The sequence below is a fragment of the Pteropus vampyrus genome, unplaced genomic scaffold, assembly GCF_000151845.1.
Source record: "Pteropus vampyrus isolate Shadow unplaced genomic scaffold, Pvam_2.0 Scaffold282, whole genome shotgun sequence".
Lineage (NCBI taxonomy): Eukaryota > Metazoa > Chordata > Mammalia > Chiroptera > Pteropodidae > Pteropus > Pteropus vampyrus.
Window position 1 is genome coordinate 298,305 of NW_011889063.1, and position 22,243 is coordinate 320,547.

General features: G+C 44.2%; 1 protein-coding gene across 10 annotated transcripts in view; it reads left to right on the plus strand.

Moving 5' to 3' along the window:
• LARP7 (La ribonucleoprotein domain family member 7) overlaps window positions 1–12,222 on the plus strand; it is a 14,856-nt gene extending 2,634 nt beyond the window's left edge. For 9 of the 10 annotated variants that reach the window (XM_011375955.2, XM_011375957.2, XM_011375960.2 and 6 more), the window contains 12 exons: window positions 629–826; window positions 1,335–1,435; window positions 1,506–1,589; window positions 1,695–1,859; window positions 1,953–2,046; window positions 2,120–2,473; window positions 2,548–2,692; window positions 4,281–4,432; window positions 5,242–5,360; window positions 8,369–8,528; window positions 8,759–8,850; window positions 11,934–12,222. In XM_011375955.2, the coding sequence (XP_011374257.1) occupies window positions 631–826; window positions 1,335–1,435; window positions 1,506–1,589; window positions 1,695–1,859; window positions 1,953–2,046; window positions 2,120–2,473; window positions 2,548–2,692; window positions 4,281–4,432; window positions 5,242–5,360; window positions 8,369–8,528; window positions 8,759–8,850; window positions 11,934–12,014 (1,743 nt within the window). In that variant the 5' untranslated portion in view covers window positions 629–630 and the 3' untranslated portion in view covers window positions 12,015–12,222. The remainder of the gene's footprint in view (window positions 1–628; window positions 827–1,334; window positions 1,436–1,505; window positions 1,590–1,694; window positions 1,860–1,952; window positions 2,047–2,119; window positions 2,474–2,547; window positions 2,693–4,280; window positions 4,433–5,241; window positions 5,361–8,368; window positions 8,529–8,758; window positions 8,851–11,933) is intronic. The other variant, XM_023520856.1, reaches the window with a different exon arrangement.
• Window positions 12,223–22,243: the final 10,021 nt, after the last annotated feature.

Below are 22,243 nucleotides of genomic sequence, written 5' to 3' on the forward strand. Positions count from 1 at the left end.
TATTTGACTCCTATGTGCCAGGGACTGGGAATGCATCCATCAGTGAATAAAACAGACAAAAATCAGACTTCATCAATCCTACATTTCTAGGAAGAATAAAAAACATTAGTGATGTTAGAGGCAGTACGTACCACGGAGGTAATGTGTTTGTGCAGAAATTTTCGGTTTTAAATACTGTTAAGGGTGAAGACCTCCCTGAAGTAACATTTGAACAGGATTTCAGCACATGAGGGAGCAAGCCATGTCATTTGGGGGATAAGTGTTTGAGAGCAGCAGGCTTAAAAGGCCCTCATTGAGTTTGCTGGCTGAGCTTAGGGACAGCTGGACCAGTGTGGCCGGAGCTGAGGGGCAAAGGAGACAGGCATGCCAAGGAACTGGAGGGGCTTGGGAATTGCCCAAGAAAACACTGCGATGGGAGGGCCACCTGAAGGCTGATTATTTTCATTGGAGGCGACATATTTAAAAATGCAAACAACTTTTTTGTAGTCTGTGGAGATGAAATGTCTTGAGTCCCTTAGTCTTACACTTGGACTCACTGTCCTAAAAGATAGTCCACTGCCCTTCAGACAATCAAATACTAAATGTTTTTCTCTATTACCAGACTTAAATATTTACCTCTGATTCACAGGAATGGAAACTGAAAGTGGAAATCAAGAAAAAGCAATGGAAGAGGAAAGTACTGAAAAAAAAGTAGAAAAAAAGAAACGGTCTCGAGTTAAACAGGTGCTTGCAGATATTGCTAAGCAAGTGGACTTCTGGTTTGGAGATGCAAATCTGCACAAGGATAGGTTTCTTCGAGAGCAGATAGAAAAATCCAGAGATGGATGTAAGTTTGCTTCTGTGTAATGGAACCAGTTTAGATATGTGCTGTCTTTTATTATCTACTTGTGAAATATACAGTATAATTGGTGTGTAATGTACTATGTTACTATGTTTACCTGGGAAATTAGTGACTATTATAGGCTACAGACACTATCACACTGTTTTCGTTGCATGTATACATATGTGCACATTCGAATTTCCTCCAGAAAAGAACCATTTGTAGCTTATGACACCAAGTAGGGTTTAGGACTCTAGAATTTTACACCAAAACAGTTACTCCAAAATCTTTCTAAAGACCAATTTTAGTAAATAGATTTACCACATATTGTTTCAGAGATAAGAATGGACAGGTATTAGGCATATTCTGTGCTTTAAGTTAAATTGAAGACAGGGCATTTTGTGGTACAAATTCTAAAACACCAGTTTTTAAAGGAGGTAAATGTGTTTAAGTATTGAAATGTGACTGCACCTATCTAGTAGATGTTATTTATTCACTTTTACATTTTTATTAGATGTTGATATATCGCTTCTCGTGTCTTTTAACAAAATGAAAAAATTGACCACGGATGGCAAGTTAATAGCCAGAGCACTGAGAAGTTCAGCTGTTGTAGAGGTAAGAATTGTTACAATTTTTTTATATCTTGTATTGTATTAATTTATTAAACTTATGTGCTCTTTTAAAGTTGGATTTAGAAGGCACCAGGATCAGGAGAAAAAAGCCTCTGGGTGAAAGACCACAGGATGAGGATGAACGGACAGTGTATGTGGTAAGCCATTTTTCTAGAAAGTCAAAAGAAACATTTTAATATTCAAGTGAAAATTTATTGACCTGAAAAACCCTAACATTTAATACTGCGTCTAATTTATCGTAGGAATTACTTCCCAAAAACGTCAATCACAGCTGGATCGAAAGAGTGTTCGGGAAGTGCGGCAGCGTCGTGTACGTCAGCATACCACACTACAAGTCCACCGGGGACCCGAAGGGCTTCGCCTTCGTGGAATTTGAAACGAAAGAACAGGCAGCCAAAGCTATAGAGGTAGGCCCAGGACCTGAAAAGAAAAAGCAAAGGCTTAGTTAGCAAGTGTTTTTTAAAAATGGCAACAAACACTTTGTGCCGATTTCATTTCAGTTTCTTAACAACCCACCAGAGGAAGCACCAAGAAAACCTGGCATATTTCCCAAAACCGTGAAAAATAAGCCCATTCCTGCCCTTAGAGTCGCTGGTGAGTTACACGCTGTCGCATGTAAGTGGGTGCAGTTTAAGGAAAGTGAAAACTAACGGCAGTGTCGTTACAGAAGAAAAGAAAAGGAAAAAGAAGAAAAAAGGGCGCGTGAAAAAGGAGGACAGCACCCGGACCGGAGAGTCTGCCGGGGACGTGGGCCCGGACAGCAGCGGCCTCACGGCCAAGAGGCCCAGGGCCGCCTCAGAGGGCTCTGAAACGGAGGCCGCAGAGCCGCAGAAGCCGCCCGCCAAGAGGAAGAAGAAGCGGGACAGAGCTGAAGTGAGCAGCTCACCTTCCATCAGAAGGGGGAAGAGGAAGAGAAGTAGATCTGGAGAGGCGGAGGTCCTTGCCCCCAGGTCCAAGGTCAAGAGGAAGGCTCAGAGCGACAGCCTGAAAAAAGCCTCGGAGGTGTCCAGAGAAGACAAAGGTAGTCACACCTTGAGATAGGGCTAGACAGAGAAAGTTTCTCATTTCTTAATTTTTGTCTTTTATTTCTTAAAGACTTAGAAGTCTCTACTGAAGAGGAAAAGGATACTGGAGATGTAAAAGACGGATCCCTCTTAAAGGCAAAAAGGAAGCATAAGAAAAAGCATAAAGAGAGGCACAGAATGGGAGAGGAGGTCATCCCCCTGCGCGTGCTGTCCAAGTAGGTGCCCGGCGCCGCGTGGCAGTGCGCACAGTCCGTCACCATTGCTAAAGTGCAATTCCAGCTGTGTGAACAGAGTTGCATATTAGCAACAGTAACGGCCTGTGGCCCGGGTTGGCGACGGCACGACTGTCGCGATTGAGGTTGAAGAGGGACCACCACACTAAAACATGGAAGCACTTACTGCTGTCGTGTCCCAGCAAATGCCTCCACGTTATAGTCGTGGGTGTCCCTAAACACACAGACTAAAGGTGCGGCTTCCGTGTGCCATGGGTGGCAGGTCGGGGGCTGTGGCAAGCAGACTCACCATCACTAAACATGGAAGCACTTACTTCTGTAGTTCAGAGCCAGTACATCCACGTTTAAGTGATGGGGAGCCCAGGCTCGGAAGACCATGGGAACGGGAGCAGCTTCGACCTGCAAAGTTTAGAGAATAAACCTGTGTGGGTTTGGAGATACCTCCACTGAAACATGGAGGCACTTACTTTTGTCTGAAGTAGCAGTACCGCACGTTAGAGCAGAGGAGTCCCCGTCGTCTCTAGAGTAACAAGGGTGCCATGTGGGATCCGAGGAGCAATTTGGACTCACTTCTACTAAAACATGGAAGCACTTACTACTTGGAAAGTGACAGAAAGCACTTCCATGTTAAAGTTAAAGGGAGCCCATGGACCAGATGAGGAGACCGCGCAGGAGAGGGCAAACCGCAGGCGTACCTCTGGGAAGGGTTTCTTGACCTTCCGGGTTACTGGTCCCGAGAGTTGGGTTCTGGTCTGCACGCTTAAGAGGCAAAGGCTTGAGGCTCTGGTATTTATGCTATTCTTAACTCCTGAGTTTCTTTGCCTTTTTATCTGTGAGAGTCATTAAGAGCCTTTTGTTATTCTAATGGATCAGATCTCTGGGAAGGTACGATCCTGGGTGGGTCTAGATCTCTCTTTTCTTTTTTTGAAGTATACAGACGTCAATGTTAACAGCTAAAACCATTACCACAAGATATCCTCCTCTTTAAAAAATCGCTATCTGCTCGTTTGATGGCATAGATTAGGGCTGACAAAGCCGCTCCTGGAGCCTCAACCCATTGTGCTCCTATCTGGAGGGCTCCAGCTGTTTGAAGAGGCATCTACATGTTAAAGGTGTGTCAATGAATAAATTGCTTCCAGGGGTGTTTTTTTCTTCTTAGAAATTCCCTTTGATTCTAGTTAAATACGAAAGAATGTTATCTCTGAAATTGGAGGCAGTTTAACAAGTAATCTTTAAATTTTAACCTCTCGTTTTCCCCCCAAAGATGACTCTTCTAAGTAAATGCTACTAGTTAATTCAAAACTTTTATTTTCAAAAATGCACATAATTGAAATAGACTTAAGAATCGGATTGCAAATTTAAAACATTTAATCTGAATGTCGGTGCTGGGGGAACTCCCATTTGCTTGTTTGCTAGATAGATTTAGAACCCGGGAAGTAAATCGAGTGTGTTTAAGAAATAAGTTGGGGGAGGAGTGGTTACAAGTCACTGTAAAGTATGTATTTAGATACTTACTTTACATGCAAGTATCTGTTATCATTATTTCAAATGTACGTTTTTTTCATTACAGGAGCGAGTGGATGGATTTGAAGAAAGAGTATTTAGCACTGCAGAAAGCCAGTATGGCTTCTTTAAAAAAAACGATATCCCAAATAAAATCGGAGTCAGAAATGGAAACAGACCATGGAGTAACTAATAAGTCTGGAATGAAAAATGAAAAAAGTAAACATCAATATGATACTCTTTGTAGCATTATGTTTATTTGCATACTAAAGTACTACATTTGAGTTATAGGATAAACTTTAATTTATAAAAACTTAATTATATGATGATCATTGTTAGAAAAATTGATTAGTTGCCCAGATGTGATTTATTCTTGATATAAGCACATTTGAAGGGCTTATTTAAAACAGTATATTTTAAAATCACACATTTGTTTTCTATACAGTTTCATTCTTAGATTTAGTAGTGAGTGCCTAGTTTATGAATTGAGCAAGTTTGTAGAAACACATTGTAATTTCTCACTTGTAATTTCATTCCATAATATTAATCAAAAGAAGGAACAAATTAGAGCAACAATTTTATGAAATTCTCAATGTTAGTGTATATTTTAAATTCCTGTAATGGAAACATAAATTTTCCTGTCTGAATTATCTTATAAAGGATTCTGTGTCATTCTGTCCTTGTCTGCCTTTTCACCTCATCAAATGTAAGAGCACTTTTGTCACTTGCTTCAGAGAAAGGGGACTTTTTTGAGTGCCTTATTAGTGCTCTCAACAGTAACAGTTTGCATTGAGTAATAGAAATTTTTGTATTTCATTTCATGGTATTCTGCAATATGTAGTATGACTGTCGAGGAGACCTACCTTGAGTCCCAACAACTTAGAACATAATGACTTTATTAATTACTAATTCAAGATAATTTAAGTAAATCAACTAAAGCAGCTAAGAAGTGATGATTCTAAAGTGGGCCTCCTAAGTGTTGAATGATTAAGTGTAAGAGGTTTATTTCTGGTCTTTTTAATCCACAGCAAACAGTGCCCAGTGTTGTCCCCAAGAGAAGGCGGATGTGGCAGGACCCCAGTTTGTGAGTGGCGTGATTGTGAAGATTGTTAGCGCTGAGCCTCTGCCTGGCAGGAAATTCGTCAGGGTAAGGCTTTGGAGTCCCCAGGGTAGTTGTCCCTGCTTCCCCTGAAAATCCCTGTGTGAAAATGTTTTGAATATGGAAAACGAAGCAAATCAAATTAGAATTTGTTGCTCTGTGGTAAGCTGCTTGCAGGGTTTGATCCCATAGTGACTCTTAAATTTGACTTTTAGTCAAATGTAAGACCGAAGACCTCGCTGGCTCAAAAGTCCTGTGAGCACAGTGCACACATTTTTCTGTAGGAAAACTGCAGTTCGGCTCATTTTTATTGGTGCCTGATGGAGAGTTGTGTGGCGAGTGAGGGAACCACACTGCAGGCGTTGTGACTGAAGGGGCGGGTACAGTTCAGTGCTGTCTCCGTGTCCACTTTTTAAGGCACTTTTTCTGTTTTCAGGAAAAATGGATTTTAGAAAAATACTTAGTGCCAAAACTTTTTTAAATATTTGATCAACATTAATTGGTCAGAAATTATTTGAAAACTAATCTGCTGTTCTCAGGTTTGGGAGCAAACTGGAAAATTCGTAATTTGCTTTCAGCAGTGTTCTGAGCTTTCAATAGATTGCTAAAAGGTTTTTGACGTAAAAAAAGTCAAAACTACTTTGGACTAAAAGAAACAAAATGCATACATTTTTTTTACCATGGATTTAGTTTATTTTTGTCAATGAATCCCCTTGGAAATTGAACCTTTTTTTCCTGAAAGAAATGCATGTTACTTTGTGGGAAAGAGCCCTTTTTAATTTTATGTTTAAAAAATTTTTTTGGTGTTATTAAGCCTTGCTGATTGTTTTTAAAAATTGGAACAATGACAGAAAAGTGTATTTTGAACAACTACAAAAATTTCAAATACGTGTGCAGATAAATCCATAGTTATATGTAGTTTACAACTTGCTCTCGGTGCTGGTCTGCAGTCTTCTCACACTGTATAGCTTGCCTAAGCCTTTTATGCAGCAATGCAGCAGTGTTTCTTACTGACGTATTCTTTCGTGGGGGAGCACGGTGTCTCATTCACCCTTACCCTGTCACCTATTTAGGTGAGACACTTTTTACACAGTGTAAAATTCTGTGTAACGTAGCACGTATATTTATGATTCTCTCCCTGCCCCTCAGCGTGTGCTTTGCCGTTGGGGTGTCCCATGCTCACACCCGTCCTGTTTCACTTGCACAGCCGTCGAGGCTGCTCACTGATCGTATGTAAGCGCTCTGTCTGAAACTCTGCCCTAAAATTCTGTCTGTCACTAACATGAAAACGTAGATTCTTTTAATGATGTCGATGAAGGATTTGGTCAGTCCCCAACTGATATTACCAGCTTGTAGAGTATTGTAGCAGAATAGAAGTTTAGATAAGAAGGATGAAATTAAGGATATTAAGTGCTGCTGTGGTTAGTTAGGTTGCAAAAGATTTAAAAGAAAATTTAAGGTTCGTTATTTGCAATGGCTGACAGATTTAATTACATTAAAGAGCTTTTATTCTCTGAATGGTAACTATCAATTACAAACTCTTCATTTATGATCATCAAAATCTATTAATCATAAAGTAACTATTAAGTAATGGTTATTTACATTTTGCTGGAACAAATCAGAGTGATGAGGATGGCGGCTACTGTTTGTGCCTTACCCCTTGCGATTACCAGGCTAATTTGTCATTTAGAGAAGTTTTAAATCCAGAGATTACCCAAGATTAGAATGGATGTTTACTAAATATCTTTTCAATTGCAGTGATCTAATCTTATAAATCACTAACAGCTATACTATTCTTGACTAGTTAGATTTTATCAGCTTTGAAATTGCTTATTTTTCTTCTTTTGTGTCTAAATTTAATACTACTATTAACCAAAGAATTGGGAAGAATTGGCAAGTTTGTCTCTAGTTCTTTTCTCTTTGCATTGAATTCGCAAGCATCGCAAGTGCGCCTTCTGTGTTAGGCGGTGTGTTGGGATGAGCTGAGACTTATTTGCTCCCGCGCTTCTGCAGACACGCAGGTTCTTACTACTTATGCTTGTTATTAACTAGTAAACTTTTCTTATTCTGCAATCAGTAGTATTTCCAAGTGTTGCTCAGTTCTTTCTGTACTTCAGACTTTAAAAACCCAATATCTAAAAGTAATCTAAATTAGCTGTGGCTTGATATTTTGGGTGAAAACTAAAACTGATAAAACCACAGGGGACAAGATGAGTAAGAGGCTTTTTCCCCCCGTTGGGAATCTCCAGTTTCTTCTTTCACTTCCTGAATGGAGGTTGAGGAATTAAGAATTAGTGCAACATTCCTGCATAATTGCATTGTATTTACTGTAGAACCAGCTGTGAAAAAAAAATGAGGAGGAATGCAGGAATCTCATTAGTTTGCCCTCACAGCGGGCTTTCCAGGTAGAACTTTTTCTTGCTGAGTGACCAAGAGTTGTACAGAAGTTGCTTAGGTTATTTTATCAGAAAGTAAAAGCTTTTGGGCTACGTTCCCATAGATCCACCTGGGAACCTCAAGTTTTTGTAGGTTTCACGAAACTTGTTTTATTCATGAGTTGTTATAAAAGGTGGAGTGGTTTTTACACGTTTCAAGTCATAAGTGGTTTTGTGCAAGTTAGTGGAAACACACCTTCTCCCCCAAACTGTGTGGGGCTTTTCGTTTTGCTCTCATTCCTTGTTCTAGCCGCACGCAGACTCGGAACCCCTTTTCCTGATTGCGGGCGGCGGGGGTATTCGTGCACCCTGGCCTGCGGGCCTGCTGTCCTGCTGTCCGTAGGAACGGTTCCACCCTAGTTAAGGTTTAGCAGTGTGGTTGAATGAGAGAAAGCTATGATTCTAGTTGGCGTTAGTTTAAACTGGTTCTCAGCTCTGTCCCTGTTAGTTTGAAAGAGCATTTGTAAATACTCTAGGAGAGACGTGTGAGGTCGGGCAGTTCTCGTTTTAAGCTTCGCAAGGCTTATTTACAGAATGCTTCCTACACAGCCATTGGAAAAACTTTAGAATTACGATGAAACGTTTTTCATTCATGGTACGTCTTTCTGAACACTAATGCAGGACACTTTGGCAGCAGTCTCAGAGGTGGTTTACGTGGACTTGCTAGAAGGGGACACAGAATGCCATGCTAGGTTTAAAACTCCCGAGGACGCCCAAGCAGTGTTAAATGCACACACGGACATTAAAAAGAAGCACTCCTGGAAGCTCGAGATCCTTTCTGGTAAAACTTCATAGAATTTTCCTTTTGGACAGTTCTTATCACGGGGTGATTGTACTTTCTGAGTTTTGCTAATGAAACTAGTATTTTTTTTTCATGCTTTTGTATGGATCAAGTAGCACCAAATGTAATTGGACAGCTATGCTAGCTGTATTATTGGTCATTTAACACATCGAATATGTCTTCATACGTTCCCTTATGTTCGGTGACCGATGTTTCTGTTTGTTTTCAAGGTGATCATGAACAGAGATATTGGCAGAAGATTTTGGTAGACAGGCAGGCCAAACTTAATCAGCCTCGAGAAAAGAAAAGAGGCACTGAGAAGGTAATCAGTTCATATTTGTTTTTAGTGTGGAGTTTTTGTTTTCTAGCCGTTTTTCAGAGGCCGATGGTCTCTGGAAGTACTGCGTAGCCCTAACATAACCTTGGTTTTGCTGTGCATAACAAAGACGTACGTTGAGAGGAAACACTTCTCTGTAATACACGAAACCAGAATTATTTTCTCCACAATGGTACAAGATTTTAATTTAGAGTTTTCTTTTTTGAACTAGAGATGTAACTTAAAGCAATGTGTTTCTGGTTGCTGTGTGTTTTGTAGTTAGGTGGTAAATGATTATTTAAACATTGTCTTAATGGTAAAAACACAATGTATTTAGAGTGGTGTTTAAAGATAGTAGTCTCCAGAGATAAGATTGAGAGACTTTGTGTATAGTGTTCCCATAGCGGTGATAAGCTTTATTTTTCTCTAAAATGGTCAACAAGTGATATAAACAAGCTTAGATATATTAAATAATTTAAAGCAAGTTTCTCACTGACAGGTTATCAAATCATTTTTGCCAGTGAGGGGTGAAGGTTATTTTTTTTTTTTTTAAAACAAATGATTGTACTTGTAAAGGTTACTACCTCTTGAAATGCTTAGAACAAAATAGGGCACATAGTAACTATATTACTGTTACCAAAATTTTAAAATGTATGTTGCAAAAAAAAAATCTAAAAAGATATACACCCTTTTGTTGTTGGTTAGCACTTAAAAAGTCATACTTCTGTGTTCTAGGTTTGTTGATTCGGAATCGTATTAGTATAAAATATTATTTTTTTGAATTTAACTTAAAAGTCAAGTGTTTTTCATCAGCCTTGAGTTACTGACCTCGGAGTTATCGGAATTTCGGATGATTTGAGAGGAGGTTTCCCACTGGTCTTTGTTAATTCGGTTTCCATGCATGCAGACAATTTGCTCAGGTGGGGGCGGCCCCCTTCCTTCCTGAGGGCCTTTCAGGTCTGTGAGGTGTTAATTTTAAAGCCAGTTTGAGATTATTTAAATGTTAAAATTGTTAATCCAGAGCTCACCCCCGAAATGAAGTCACTTTGTTAAATAATACTTATCCTTTAATTGGTGTGTAATTTTATTTAAATTTTATATATTTGTGAAACTAGGAATTAGTCATTTTGTTTTTCGGGAAGATTCCATTTTCAAAAACTAAATGTGAGGCCAGGAAGCACTGACTGGGGAGTTTAATTGGGTTGGAGTTTTACAAGCTGCGAGTTGCTCCGTGCTGAGTGTGGGGCTCTCCCGACCCCATTTCCCGTCGCACGCCGGGCTCGTCCTCGTAACTAGAAATGTCTTCAAGGGCGAGATCTTCGCTGAAGTTATGGAGCTGGCTGGTCGGCTCCTGCCGTGAAATGGAAACCAGGCCACACAGACTGCACAGGCTCTTTCGAGGAGGGGGTGGAGCGATCAGTTTGTCAGCCTGCTTTTCCGTGAGCCCACCGATTCACGCACTTGCGTGCCCGTCGGTGTCGGCCACTGCCCTCCCCGCTGGGGCAGTAGCCGTGGGCAGGAAGGTCCCGCTTCCCTGAAGCTGCAGGGAGCGGCATGGTCGGTGATGTAGGTGCTGTGGAGGGGGTTGTCTGGGAGCTCCCTCCGCGAAGGCGACAGTGGAGCTGAGCCCGGGGCTTGCCAGCAGCCGCAAGGCTGGATGACAGCACTGGAAAGTGCAGCGGCCGTGGGGGAGACAGGCTGGGACAGTGGAGCGGGAGTGCTGGGAGCCAGCGCCTCGGTCACGGGCGCGTGTCAGGAAAGGGTAGCAGCCCAGGTGTGACACGCACCACGCCGACCCGCAGCCCGCATCGCCGCGGCACTGCTGGGTTGCGCCATGACGGCGTGAAAGAGAAGCACTAAGAAAAATCCTGCTTCTTCATTTTCACGTTATGGGGTAGGGTCCGGGGGATAGTTAGTTCCCTAAGCCTCGGTCAGTTCATACAGAACTAAAAGGAATGGGTGGAAAATAATCGGATTTCCTACGTTTATATCCTTACACATAAAAGTCCAGGAAAATTAAATTAAGACTTTTCAGAGAAGATCGGGAAGCTGCAGGAAAAAATCTGTCCACAGAATGTCACGCACTCTTGCAAGACCAGCTTTGACAGTAGCTGCTTGGAGACAGCCCGAGGCCCTTCTCGTTTTTCTTTAGCTTTTAAAGCATATTTCGATTTTAGTTTTTATCGAAACGGACTTTATAGATTACTGATATGTCAGATAGTCAGCAGGTAAAGACAGAAGTCATAAAATGTGTGAAGAGCACGTGGCGTGGTAGTTACCTGTTGACTCACCTCGCTGAAGAACAGCCTTTTTCATTTACCTTAAAGCAACTTCCTGTCAGTGGACATGGGTCACCAAATGCTTTAAAGATACTATGTTAGTAATTACTCATTAGAATCTGTTAAGAGAAGATTTTCATTTTTCCAAAGCTAAATAAAATATTAAAAATTTTTCCGTCAAGAAAACGTTTGGAATATTTAAACAGTTTAAATGGTCTTCTGCACTCCAGGTAATTTCATTTGCCTTTAAAAATATTCAAGTGTTTATGTGAGGGAGTAACAAATAGTCTTAATACAACCATATTTGGGATATTTTAACTTTTAAATTTGTAAGCAATTTGTAAGAACCTTTGTGTTGCACTCAGCCCAAAATATAGTGTTTCATTCAAATAATACGTAATTCTCAAGCACAGTACAGTTACTGAGAGCCACACGGCATTTAAGAAGCATCCAAGCCCAAGGGGATATGAAACAACGAACAGATACAGGTCCCGAGCCCTCCTAAAACGTCAAAAAAAGTTGCCAGCTCAGACTGGCTATTTTTAGTTGAAAAATTTTTAGTAATGCGGAACTAAAGTGGGACAGTTTTAGATCATCTAAAGGTTGAATGTCTGTTATGTTTAATAAACCTAAATCTAGACAGCTCTTTCTGTGATTAATTTGACCTAAGCTTAATTATCTTATTTATCTACCTCTCTCCCTTTTGAAAAAAATTTATTCAGGCTGATGGTTGTAAAGTTTTTCTAGTCATAATTGTCTTTTGTTTTTAGGTATCCAGTACATTCTAATTTCTGGTTTCTTTCTCTGTAGTTAATCACCAAAGCTGAGAAGATTAGACTGGCAAAGACTCAGCAAGCAAGCATGCACATTAGATTCTCTGAATATGACTGAAGGGATTGGGTTCACCTCTTAGACTTCACTGGATACTTGAGTTGTCTTTAGGAAATTTATTTGTATTGTAACCCGTGATGAATGTTTTTTTAAAATCCTACATTTACTTAAATACCTTTGATCTTTATTTTGTAAATAAGACTTTTTTCTAGAGACAAGTACATTGTATACCACATTTTTTTTCATTAAACATTAATCAACCTGAAAAGTGACTTAGTAAATAAATGTTTTGAACATTATTATTAATTTTGTTTTTGTATTATTAAAACAATAACATACTTGCAAAAATAATCTACCACATAAATATATATAGTTTAGAAACAATGTTCGATAGTGGACTCTCACTGTAATATTATTCTGTAGCTTGCATTTTCCATTTGAAATATCCTGGATGTCTTTTCATGTGGTCTAAACAGAGACTTAGGTGTACTATTTCATTCTGTTTATTGCACTTTGCCCATCTGAGCTTTTGTTGAACAGACCACATGAACTGTTTCCAATTAAAATGTTAAATTTTAAAAGTATTGAGTTTGTTTTCCATACATGAAGTTAAACATTTTATTTTGGTTAGACAAAACCAAATGTACCAAATGCTATGAATACAGAGGAGAAAAAGTCTAGGAATCAGGGTCAGGCAGAATTGAGACCTGTCTTTTTATTCAGGAAAATCACAGACTGGGCCCCAAAACACCCAGGAAGCTCTCTGGGTGGCCACGGGCTCCTGTCCTCAGGCTGCTCACTGTTCTGGTTCTCCCAGCCCTGTCCCGAGGGCGGGCCCGGTCGGTCTGGCAGTCCCCTGTGCATTGTGGGGGCCAGAGACTTGAAGAGATTGGTTACCTGGCTTGTAGGGGTGACAGCAGCTTGTTACTACCAAAACTAGGTCTCCTGAGCAGGCACTCTCCATGAAGGAAAGCAAGCCTACACACTGATGGGGAAACAGGCTGTCCACAGCTGCTACACCCCATCCTGAGGATTACAGCGAAGGATGCTCCAGTTGGTCCAGAATAACCAAAAGTGGATGGCTCTTTCAAGAAGTCAGTTGTCTGAAGGTGGCTTTGGAGAGGTTATCTAGTAAAATTCCAGAGATTCTCCCCTTGGCAGGTTTTAAGGCAAGATAAGCACTGATTCAACAACTATGTTTGGGCACAGTCGCAGCCTGTGGAAGACAAAGGTGACGCAAACCAGACAGGTCTCTCTCTCCTGGAGCCTGTGTCCCAGCAGTAGGTAGAGACAGTAAACACAAATAAAAATTAGTTCGATAAGTCCTAGGACGACCAAAAGACGGAAGAGGAGAACCCCCGTTCACTTTTTCTTTTATTCCTTAATTCATTTAATTAGAGGGATATTTGTTTGGCCCCTGCTATAATCAGACACTGACACAGTACACATGAGAAATACAGAGAAAAGGTGAGGTCCCTGCTCTTGCGGTTTACAGCCCTGGGGAAGACGGCCATTCTAGAGGATGGTAATCTCGTGCGGCCTGTCTGCAGATGAAAGCAGTCGTCCTGCTCATCCTCTGAACTTTCAAGGTCTCCGTGACCCTTTTCATCCTTTTCATCTGGCGGGTAAGTGCACGCCCTTCTTTACCTGATACTTAGCACATGGTAATTGTTTTGATTAAGTGTTTAATTGAGTTAAATTGAATGTGTGCTTCAGGGTATTATGGAAGATACAAAGTTGCATAAAGGAGGTTTTATTTTTTCAAGTCACTGATTCTCAGTATTCATATTCCTCTTTTTTAAGGGCCTGCTATATACCTATCTGTGCGCATGTCAGTGGAATTTGCTTCCTTAACCACAAAACTAGCTTTATACAAGCACCTGGCAGTAGCCCTTTTACAAAAGAAAGCTTCGTTAGCCGTTGTCTGCTGTTGTGCGTTAGCTGTGTCACCTCCGGGAGATGAGTGCCTTGGTTATCACCACTTCGAAACTGAAGCACTTTGCCAGAGGTCCTGGTAGCGGCTAGTCTGGGACTTAAACTGTCCCTGCTTTAAAGACATGCGCCTGCGATAGTGGCAGCTCCCTCTGCCCTGCCGCCCCCCTCCACGGCTCCCTCCTCCCCCCTCCCACGGCCTTGCTCGGTGGAGACGTGGAGACATGCTGTCACACAGGTGGCGGTGCTTCTCCCGGACTGCGCTTCGCTGCTGAGAGCAGGGTGCAGTGAGCGGCCGGTCCTCCACCTGCCCGGGTGCGAGTGCCCCGAGCACAGATTTGGGAGCAGGAATCGCTAACGCAAACATAGAGCTAACGGTGTGTCTGAAACGGCCCAGAAATACCATACACGTTGCCAGTGAGAGCAACAGTCTTTAAGGGGACGTTTTGGCCTTTTTTTGGTGCCAAACTCTCATTCATACAGTATCCGATCAGCCTTTCTCATTGCTGTTCTGAGAGGCAAAAATGCATTTCCTCTCCTTGCTTTTGTGTACATTTCCTTGATTATTCATGAGGTTGGTTACTTTTCACATGCTTATTAAATATTTGTGTGTCCTCAGCAGATTCTCTTTCTTAGTTTTTTTATAGGATGGATAATTTTTTAGGATTGATATCAGGATAAAGTTATTAGGATATGTAAAAATCTTGATATGGCGAACTAGTGAATTCATTATGCAATGAGTAATTAGATTTCTAACTGAATGGGTCTGGTGAAATAATACGTCACATAGCACTTTATGTAAAGTATTACAAAACCCGTGATTTCTGTTGCCACATAAATCTCAGCCGCTAAACTAAGGTGGACAAGAGAGAAACTTCATTCTCCTGCGATTCAACTTAATTTCTATTTTAAGTCCCACATCCCACAAAGATGTTTCATTAACTGAGATTTCTCCTTTTCTCTTACAGTTGAGTCAGAATTCTGGAGGCCAGTGCAGTCCACATTGGGGGACCCGTCTCCAGTCACCTATTCGAGGGGCCCAGTCAGTCCCAGGTCACACCCCTCGGTCGGTCCTGCACACTCAGCCTGGTGGTTCCCACGCTGCTTCTGGGCCATGCGCAGGACACAAGGGCCCCCAGAGCACTCGGCGCTGTGCACCGCTCCCCCTCACGGCCAGGGGCGAGCTTACAGGTAGGTGCCTGAGCCAGTGAGGAAGAAACGTCAGGATCCCCTGGTTGCAGACAGCACCTGGCGCCAGCAGGCGGAGCAGGGGACCCACCGCTGTGAGCAGAGGGGACAGGGGGCCCCCGAGGCGAGCCGCGCCTTTCTGGAGGCCACATTGTGACCCCCAGGTGGCCTAGGTGCCCGCTGGGGACGACTCCAAAGGGACAGGCCCGTGTCAGGCGTGGCCGGGGCGTGTCCCCACGCCTGTGGGAGCGGGCGTGCCTGGTCATTGGAAGGAGACTAGCTGTTTACGTGATGGGACATCTATCCCATCGAGTACTCAGCAACAGTTAAGACGAGGTGGAGAGAGATGCCACAAGTCCGTAGTGTGGTGTGAGCCCGCTGCGTGACGCGTGACAGGGAATACATCTCCACTAGAGCTGTCATACACGGTGAACGTTTTAGTGCAAACGTGCAGGACGCTGGCATCCGATCCCTTGGGTGGAGAACTGGGGCAGAGAGGAGACTTTGAGGCTTTCTGTCCTCTTTGCACAGTTTAATAAACATGCGTTTAATTTAAAAATCAATACAAAGTTGAAGAATCCTTCAAATACAACCTTTATGTTTGATATGCGAACCTTTGTTGACATCTGTGCTATAAGACCCCGGCCCTTGAACTTGAGTTGCAGTATTGAAAAGTGTCTAAAAATCCTAGGAGGAACTGATGACCCACTTAAAATTGTTGATTTAAACTTTGAATCGAGCTGTTTTCACAGTCATCATTTTTAAGCTCCTCGAATAAAATCGGGCTAGTGATTAGTATGCATATCTTTACTCAGGAAATCCAAACAGTTTTAAAAGAAAGTAATGAAAAAAGACAAAAAGAAAAGAATGTTTGGGAGCTTTAGCTACTATTACTAAGGAAACCAACTCTATTTGCCCTGTCTCTAAAAAAAAAAAAAAAAGGCCAAAGAATAAGAAAGAAAGTAAATACAGGCACGAAGCTTGAGTTTCCAATTATCTCAAGTACTGAAAAATAACTAAACTTTAATTTAAAATATCCTGCCCCTGTAATTTCAGTTACATAAAGAACACAAATTCATTGAGGAAAAAATTAGAAAATACACAAGAAAAAAGTCAAGGAAATTGCCCAAATTCTATACATTAGATTGTTTTGTAACTTCCCATGTTCCCTAATAGTCCACTGCAAAGATTTTTCTGTTGGTAAATATGATCTCTAAGTCAGGTTTGTAAAATCTGCAAAAGAGAGGTGGTGCTCTTACCCACCCCCCAGCACGTGCGGGCTTGTGGGAATCGTTCGCCAGCTGACCCTCAGAAACAGCATCTGTACTTTCAGGAGCTACTTGGCATGTGCCGTTACGTGACCTGCCGTAGCTCTAATCGATCCGTTCTTGCTTGACACGTAGTTTTCTGGGTTATGATTATTGTAACTATTTGTGCGTGCCTAGGATAAATTCCTAGAAGTGTTCCTGGCAGGCACAGGGTGGAGTACAAAGGGGAAGGTCCGCGAATTCCTAAGTAAGGGCCTGCTAAGTATTTCTGAAAGCGTTTTGTTTTTTGTTTTTTGTTTTTGGCACCTCCTGTGAAGTTGATAATGTTTGTAGGGAGCATGTCGGGAGCCAGCCGTGCTTTCGTGACCTTCACTGACTGGACCAGGGCCAAGGGCAAACGTGTGGGCTGGACCTGGGGGGGAGGTTCTGGAGGGCCTGGGAATGTGGTCCCATCGTGGGGGAGGCGCCGGACCTCTTATCTGTCCTGGAGCTGGGCTGCTGCGGTGGTTCTGCAGGACTGCCTTCATCGCGGGCTCGGCGGAGTGGCTGACGACTTTGACGTCAGTGTCATACGCCGAAGTGACCTGGGCATGTCTCCTACCGTTCCGATGAGCCTAACCTTCCCCTGCAGAATGAACCGGAGACAGTGGAAGGGGGACCTCGCCGGACGTGCCTGAGGCACCGTGATGCTTTCTCAGCCTCATGCCCCAGAGCTCCAGCCAGACGTGCCCCGTCCAGGCCCGCAGGGTGGTCGCGTCTGCTGTCTCTCCCCAGCTCTGGGGATCTGATGGAGAACACTGCCTCCCTAAGAGAAGCTCGCCACATCCTGCTGGTCACTTGCTATCCCCACTGATCCAGGACTGCCCTCTGCTGCTGTGGACATAGTTTGGTTTGGATGGATCTGGCATTAGTCTCGGCTTTATTCTCTCATGTATCAGATACTCTTAGGTGACTTTTAAAGAAGAAAAGCTGGCCTCGATGTCCATGAACAAAACAGGTCACCAGCTTAGCTACGGACCATGTCCTGTGCTGCATGGTTCTCTGTAACCGGAGGCCACGCAGCGTGGTTTCCAGGAGCCTGGAGGTCATCTTATCTGTATTTGATGGCGTGTGTGTGTCAGGAGCTAATTCGTACGTAGTTTATTGAAGTCACTACATGTAACGTGGAGTGAGCAGCCATTTCTTTCTGATTATAAAATATAGATAAGTGGAAAAGCAAGTGGACTGGAACGAACCCGCTTGAAATATAACAGTAACACGTACAGATAAGCGTTCGCAGATGCACATAAAAACGTGGGTGAGGTGAAGCGCTGTTACCAGTGGTTCTGTCTGAAGAATGGGATGAGGTGCGGATTTTCACTTTTTGCTATGCATTTCTGTGTTAGTTAAAAATACAAGCTGATGCCGGCGCTTACTATGCAGGCGCAGTTACAAGCACCACGTGCGCGTTAACGCCTACCTTTCTATAACAATTCTAAGAGGTAAATACATTTTCCATGTGAGAAAACAGGGCCGGAGAGAGTAAGAAACTGTCCGAGGCCACACAGTTTCCCCGCTGCCCGAATCAGTGCCTGGTGACTAGGAAGCATCAGAAGCATATGCCAGCATCTCAATAGATGCAGAAAAAGCATTTGACAAAATTCGATATCCTTTTGTGATCATACCCCACAGTGAAAAGCTGGAAGTTTTTCCCTAAGATCAGGAAGGAGACAAAGACGCCCCCTCTCGCCACGTCTGTTCAGTCCTCGCCTGAGCAGTCAGGCGAGAAAAGTAAATAAAAGGCATCGAATCAGAAAGGAAGAAGTAAAAATACTTCTGTCTGCAGATGACAGGCTCCCGTATATAGACAACACTACGGACTCCACCCAGACTGTTAGAACTGCTGAAGGGACGCAGAGACGTTGCAGGACACAAAAGCCACACGCAAAAATCAGTTGTGTTTAGTGTGCTAGCAACAAACTACCTGAAAAAGAAATTGAGGAGATCCCATTTACAATAGCAGCAAACAATTATACTTACGAATAAATAGAACCGAGGAGGTGAAAGACCCGTACGCTGAAAACTGTGACACCTCGATGAAAGAGATGGAAAGGACACAGATAAATGGGAAGATACTCTATGGTTATGAACTGGGAGGGCTAATGTAGTTACAATGTCCATACTGCCCAGAGCAATCTACAGAATTCAATGCGATCATGCTCAAATTTCCAAAGGCATTTTTCACAAAAATAGAAACATCAAATTCTAAAATATTGATTGGGAGCTACAAAGGACCCCGACTAGCCAAAGCAATCCCGAGAAAGAAGAACAAAGCTGGAAATATGCTCTCCGATTTCAAACTATATTGCAAAGCTACACTGGTCAAAAGAGCGTGGCCAGACACATAGACCAATGGAACGGTCGAGAGCCCAGAAATAAAAATGTACGTACGGTCAACTAATCTTTGACGGGGGCACCAAGAATACACAATAGGTAAAAGATCATCTTTTCAACAAATGCTGTTGGGAAAACTGGAAAGCCACACGCAAAAGAGTGAAATTGGACCCTTATCTTACGCCGTACGCAGAAATTAATTCGAAGTGGATTAAAGACTTCAACGCAAGACCCGGAAGCGTAAAGCTGCTAGGAGAAAACGGGAAAGCGCCCCGATGTTGACTTTGGCAATGAATTTTTGGGTAGGACACGGAAATCACAGGCAACAAAAGCAAAAATAAATAAGTGGGGACTATATCGAACTAATAGGCAAAGGAAACAGTCAACAAAATGAAAAAGCAACCCACAGAATGAGAGGGGATATTTGCAAAGCACATGACCAATAAGAGGTTAATAGCCAAAATATGTAAACTCATACTACTCAGTAGCAAAACAAATAAATATAGTAAGAGTAAATCTTCAGTGTTCTCACCACAAAAAAATAAAATTAAAAAATTGGTAACTGTGACATCGATGTGTTGATTAACTTGATTGTGGTTGTTTCACAAGATATCCATAGAGTATGTCATATTATAGACTCATTGAAAAAGGTTATAGAGTAAGCTTATTGCAATTATTATCAGAGAATAAACTGATTATTTAAGAAATATCCATTTATGTACAATTATGATATTGATTTCAAATTAATTCATATTTCATGATAATTTCTTGCACTGTTAATTTATCTTGAAGTACTGCCAAAGAATGTACATCAAATAGAGAATGTCATTTGTTCAGTTATTCTTTTAATTCCTTTGATTATTAGTTAAAATAAATCAGGTTTTAGCTGGTGCAGACACCTTTCCCCATCAGTTTGCTTTGCGAGGCCAGCACCTCAGGAGTCACACGTAAGCTAGCACCTGCAGACCTGGGCTCTCCTGCGGGGCATCCCCATCACAGACAGCGTCTTGGCGGAGTGATTAGGGGGTGTCGCGTGACGTCCAGGACTCTGGACTGAGTGCCCTGTCCTACTGACTGGCCAAGCATTTTTGGTAAGTCACTTTGGTAAGTCATCCTTCGTTCCTCGGTTTTCTCGACGGTTACATGGAGATGAGAATATTTTTCAAGGCTGTGGGGAGAATTATAACTAGGTGTGATGCGCTCAGTATAACTAGTTGTGATGCGCTCAGTATGCGTGTGGCAGGCTTTGTGGGTGTCTGTCACTGTGAGAATCAAGATCTTTAATACATTTTATCTGTAGTAAAGATACTATTTTTACTTTGTAATTACCACCAACTCATAGATACTAATAACTGGCATTGTATAAACAATACAATCTTTTAAGAGGGTTATGAGAAAAATGAAGTTTCTGTGTCATAGTTCCGGCGAAATTTATTTTAAAAATTTAAAGAGTTTCAGGGCCCAAAGCAATCGGTAGCGTCTGAGGTGGCGGCGAGGGAGCCACGCCCTCGCTCGCTGGCTGGCCCGGAAGCGGGGTGGCCGCTGGCGTGTTGGTGGCCGCTGGCGTGTCGGCGCGCTTCTACCTGCTCTTACCTGTTTTTCTTGTTCTTATGTCCTCAGTTCCTTCTTATCTGATTCTTTGTATAAGTTCCTCATTTTCCTTCTTTTATGTAAGTTCTTATGTTTTCCCTCATAAACACGCGTGTCCACTGGGACTGCGGTGCGCGCACGGCCTTCAGCCCGGAGCCAGGGGGCGGCCGGCGTGTGGGTCCGAGAACACCGTGACTGCCGTAGAGTGCTGTAGCATGTGGCGTGTCGGTCAAAGGCCAGCTTTTCCAGCACAGACGTCCATGAGAACTGCTTTGTGCTGTGACGTCGGGGGACATCGGGCAGGGGGCCGCGGCACGCCGAGTGTGCAGGCGATCACCACGGTCTCACGGCGGTCCTCGCTGTGCGCGGCTTAGACGGCCGGCGACGTGGGCCCACGGATCTTACCTCCGTGCGGCACACGTGTGCGTGCCAACCTTTTCCTATTGTCCCCGTCACATCCCGGCCTCATCGGTGCATCCGTGAGGATGGCCGCCCGTGGGCGCCGTGCCCCCCGCGTCTGGGCGCTGTTGGCCCTCCAGCCTCGGCTTTGATTGTGCCTCGCGTGACCTTCCTCCGGAGCCAAGGGAACTGGTGGGGAGCACCCGGCACACGGCCTGCTAGCCGCGCCGTCAGCCCTGGGGAAGGCCGTTCTCGAAACCTGGACTGACCTGGCCTCCCAGCCAGCCCATGTCCGTCACTTCCCCTCGTGCTGACCCCAACGTTTTCTTCCAGGGGCCTGCTCCTTCACTGGGTGTCCCCGGTCGGTAAACTCCGGGGCGCTCTCGCCATGGCCCCTGTGCTGCTGGACCTAGCGCATGGCAGCACTCGGTGCTGTCTTCTGCGGGAGCCTCAAGAGCCGCCGCCAGTACTGCTGGTCGTAAAAGCCAGAGTTATTTCATATTTTTGAGCCACCGCAAGAAGACACATAGACTATCGTAAGGTGTAAAATGACAGGCATGTGGCTGACCTGGTACGTGGGGGCGTGTACATGAGCCAGGTGAAGAAAGCAGCCGCCTCACATCTGTCATGCAGGTGACGCACACGTGAACAAAGGTAACACGAGGGCCACGCACGGCCGTGTCCACTCGCGGTGCCGCTCGGCACGGTGCTGCGTCCCTCTCCTTCGGAACAGGAAGGGCAAACGGAGTGGTGGAGCGGGGAGCCTGCTCTTGCACGCGCACGTGCATGTGTGTGTGCGTGAACGTGCCCTCCCATCCCCTCCGTCCACGAGAGTCCACGGGGCCTTGCCCCGGGCTGGGCACTGGAGGCCCCAGCCGGTCCCCAGGCGCTGCCTCGCGCTCCTCGTGCTGGAGGACGCCACCCCGGACCCGGGACTGACCCCATGGTCATCGGGCTCGTGCGGAGGGCCGGTCTGGCTGGACTCCACCCGCCGTTTCCCTCTGAGCCGGCCCGGGGTGCGGGGAGCCGGGGGTTTGGGGGCCTGTATCCCGAGCACGTCTGGGGCGATGCGGGCGCTGCCGGCGTGGGGCCAGGCCTGGGGACCCGTGCGCGTGGTTGCCTGCTGCTGGCCGAGGGCGGGGAAGCACGTCCTTCCCTCCCGCAGACGCGCAGCTTCGCCTGCTTCGGCTTCTACGGGCTTAAGCTCCACGTTGTGTTCCCTTGTGAGCTGACACTGCGTGTCCCGACGCGGCCCTCCGTTTACACCCAGTTTTCCTTCCTGTGGCCTCTGTGTGAAAAAGGAGTCCCACCCCACACTGCTGACTGGCTAACTCGCCTATGCCAGGACAGAGAGAGCTATAATTAAAAGTCCTCCAGAGCACGTTCGATGACTCTGCTGTCGCTGGCATCCAAGGCTGACGCTGAATCCCAGAGCGGAGAGACCCTGCCCAGGCCTGGGGGTGTCTGGTTTCACCTCAGCCCTGGCCCCACCCCGCGCAGCGTGGAAATCTGGTTTCCACTGATTAAACACTTGGCTTT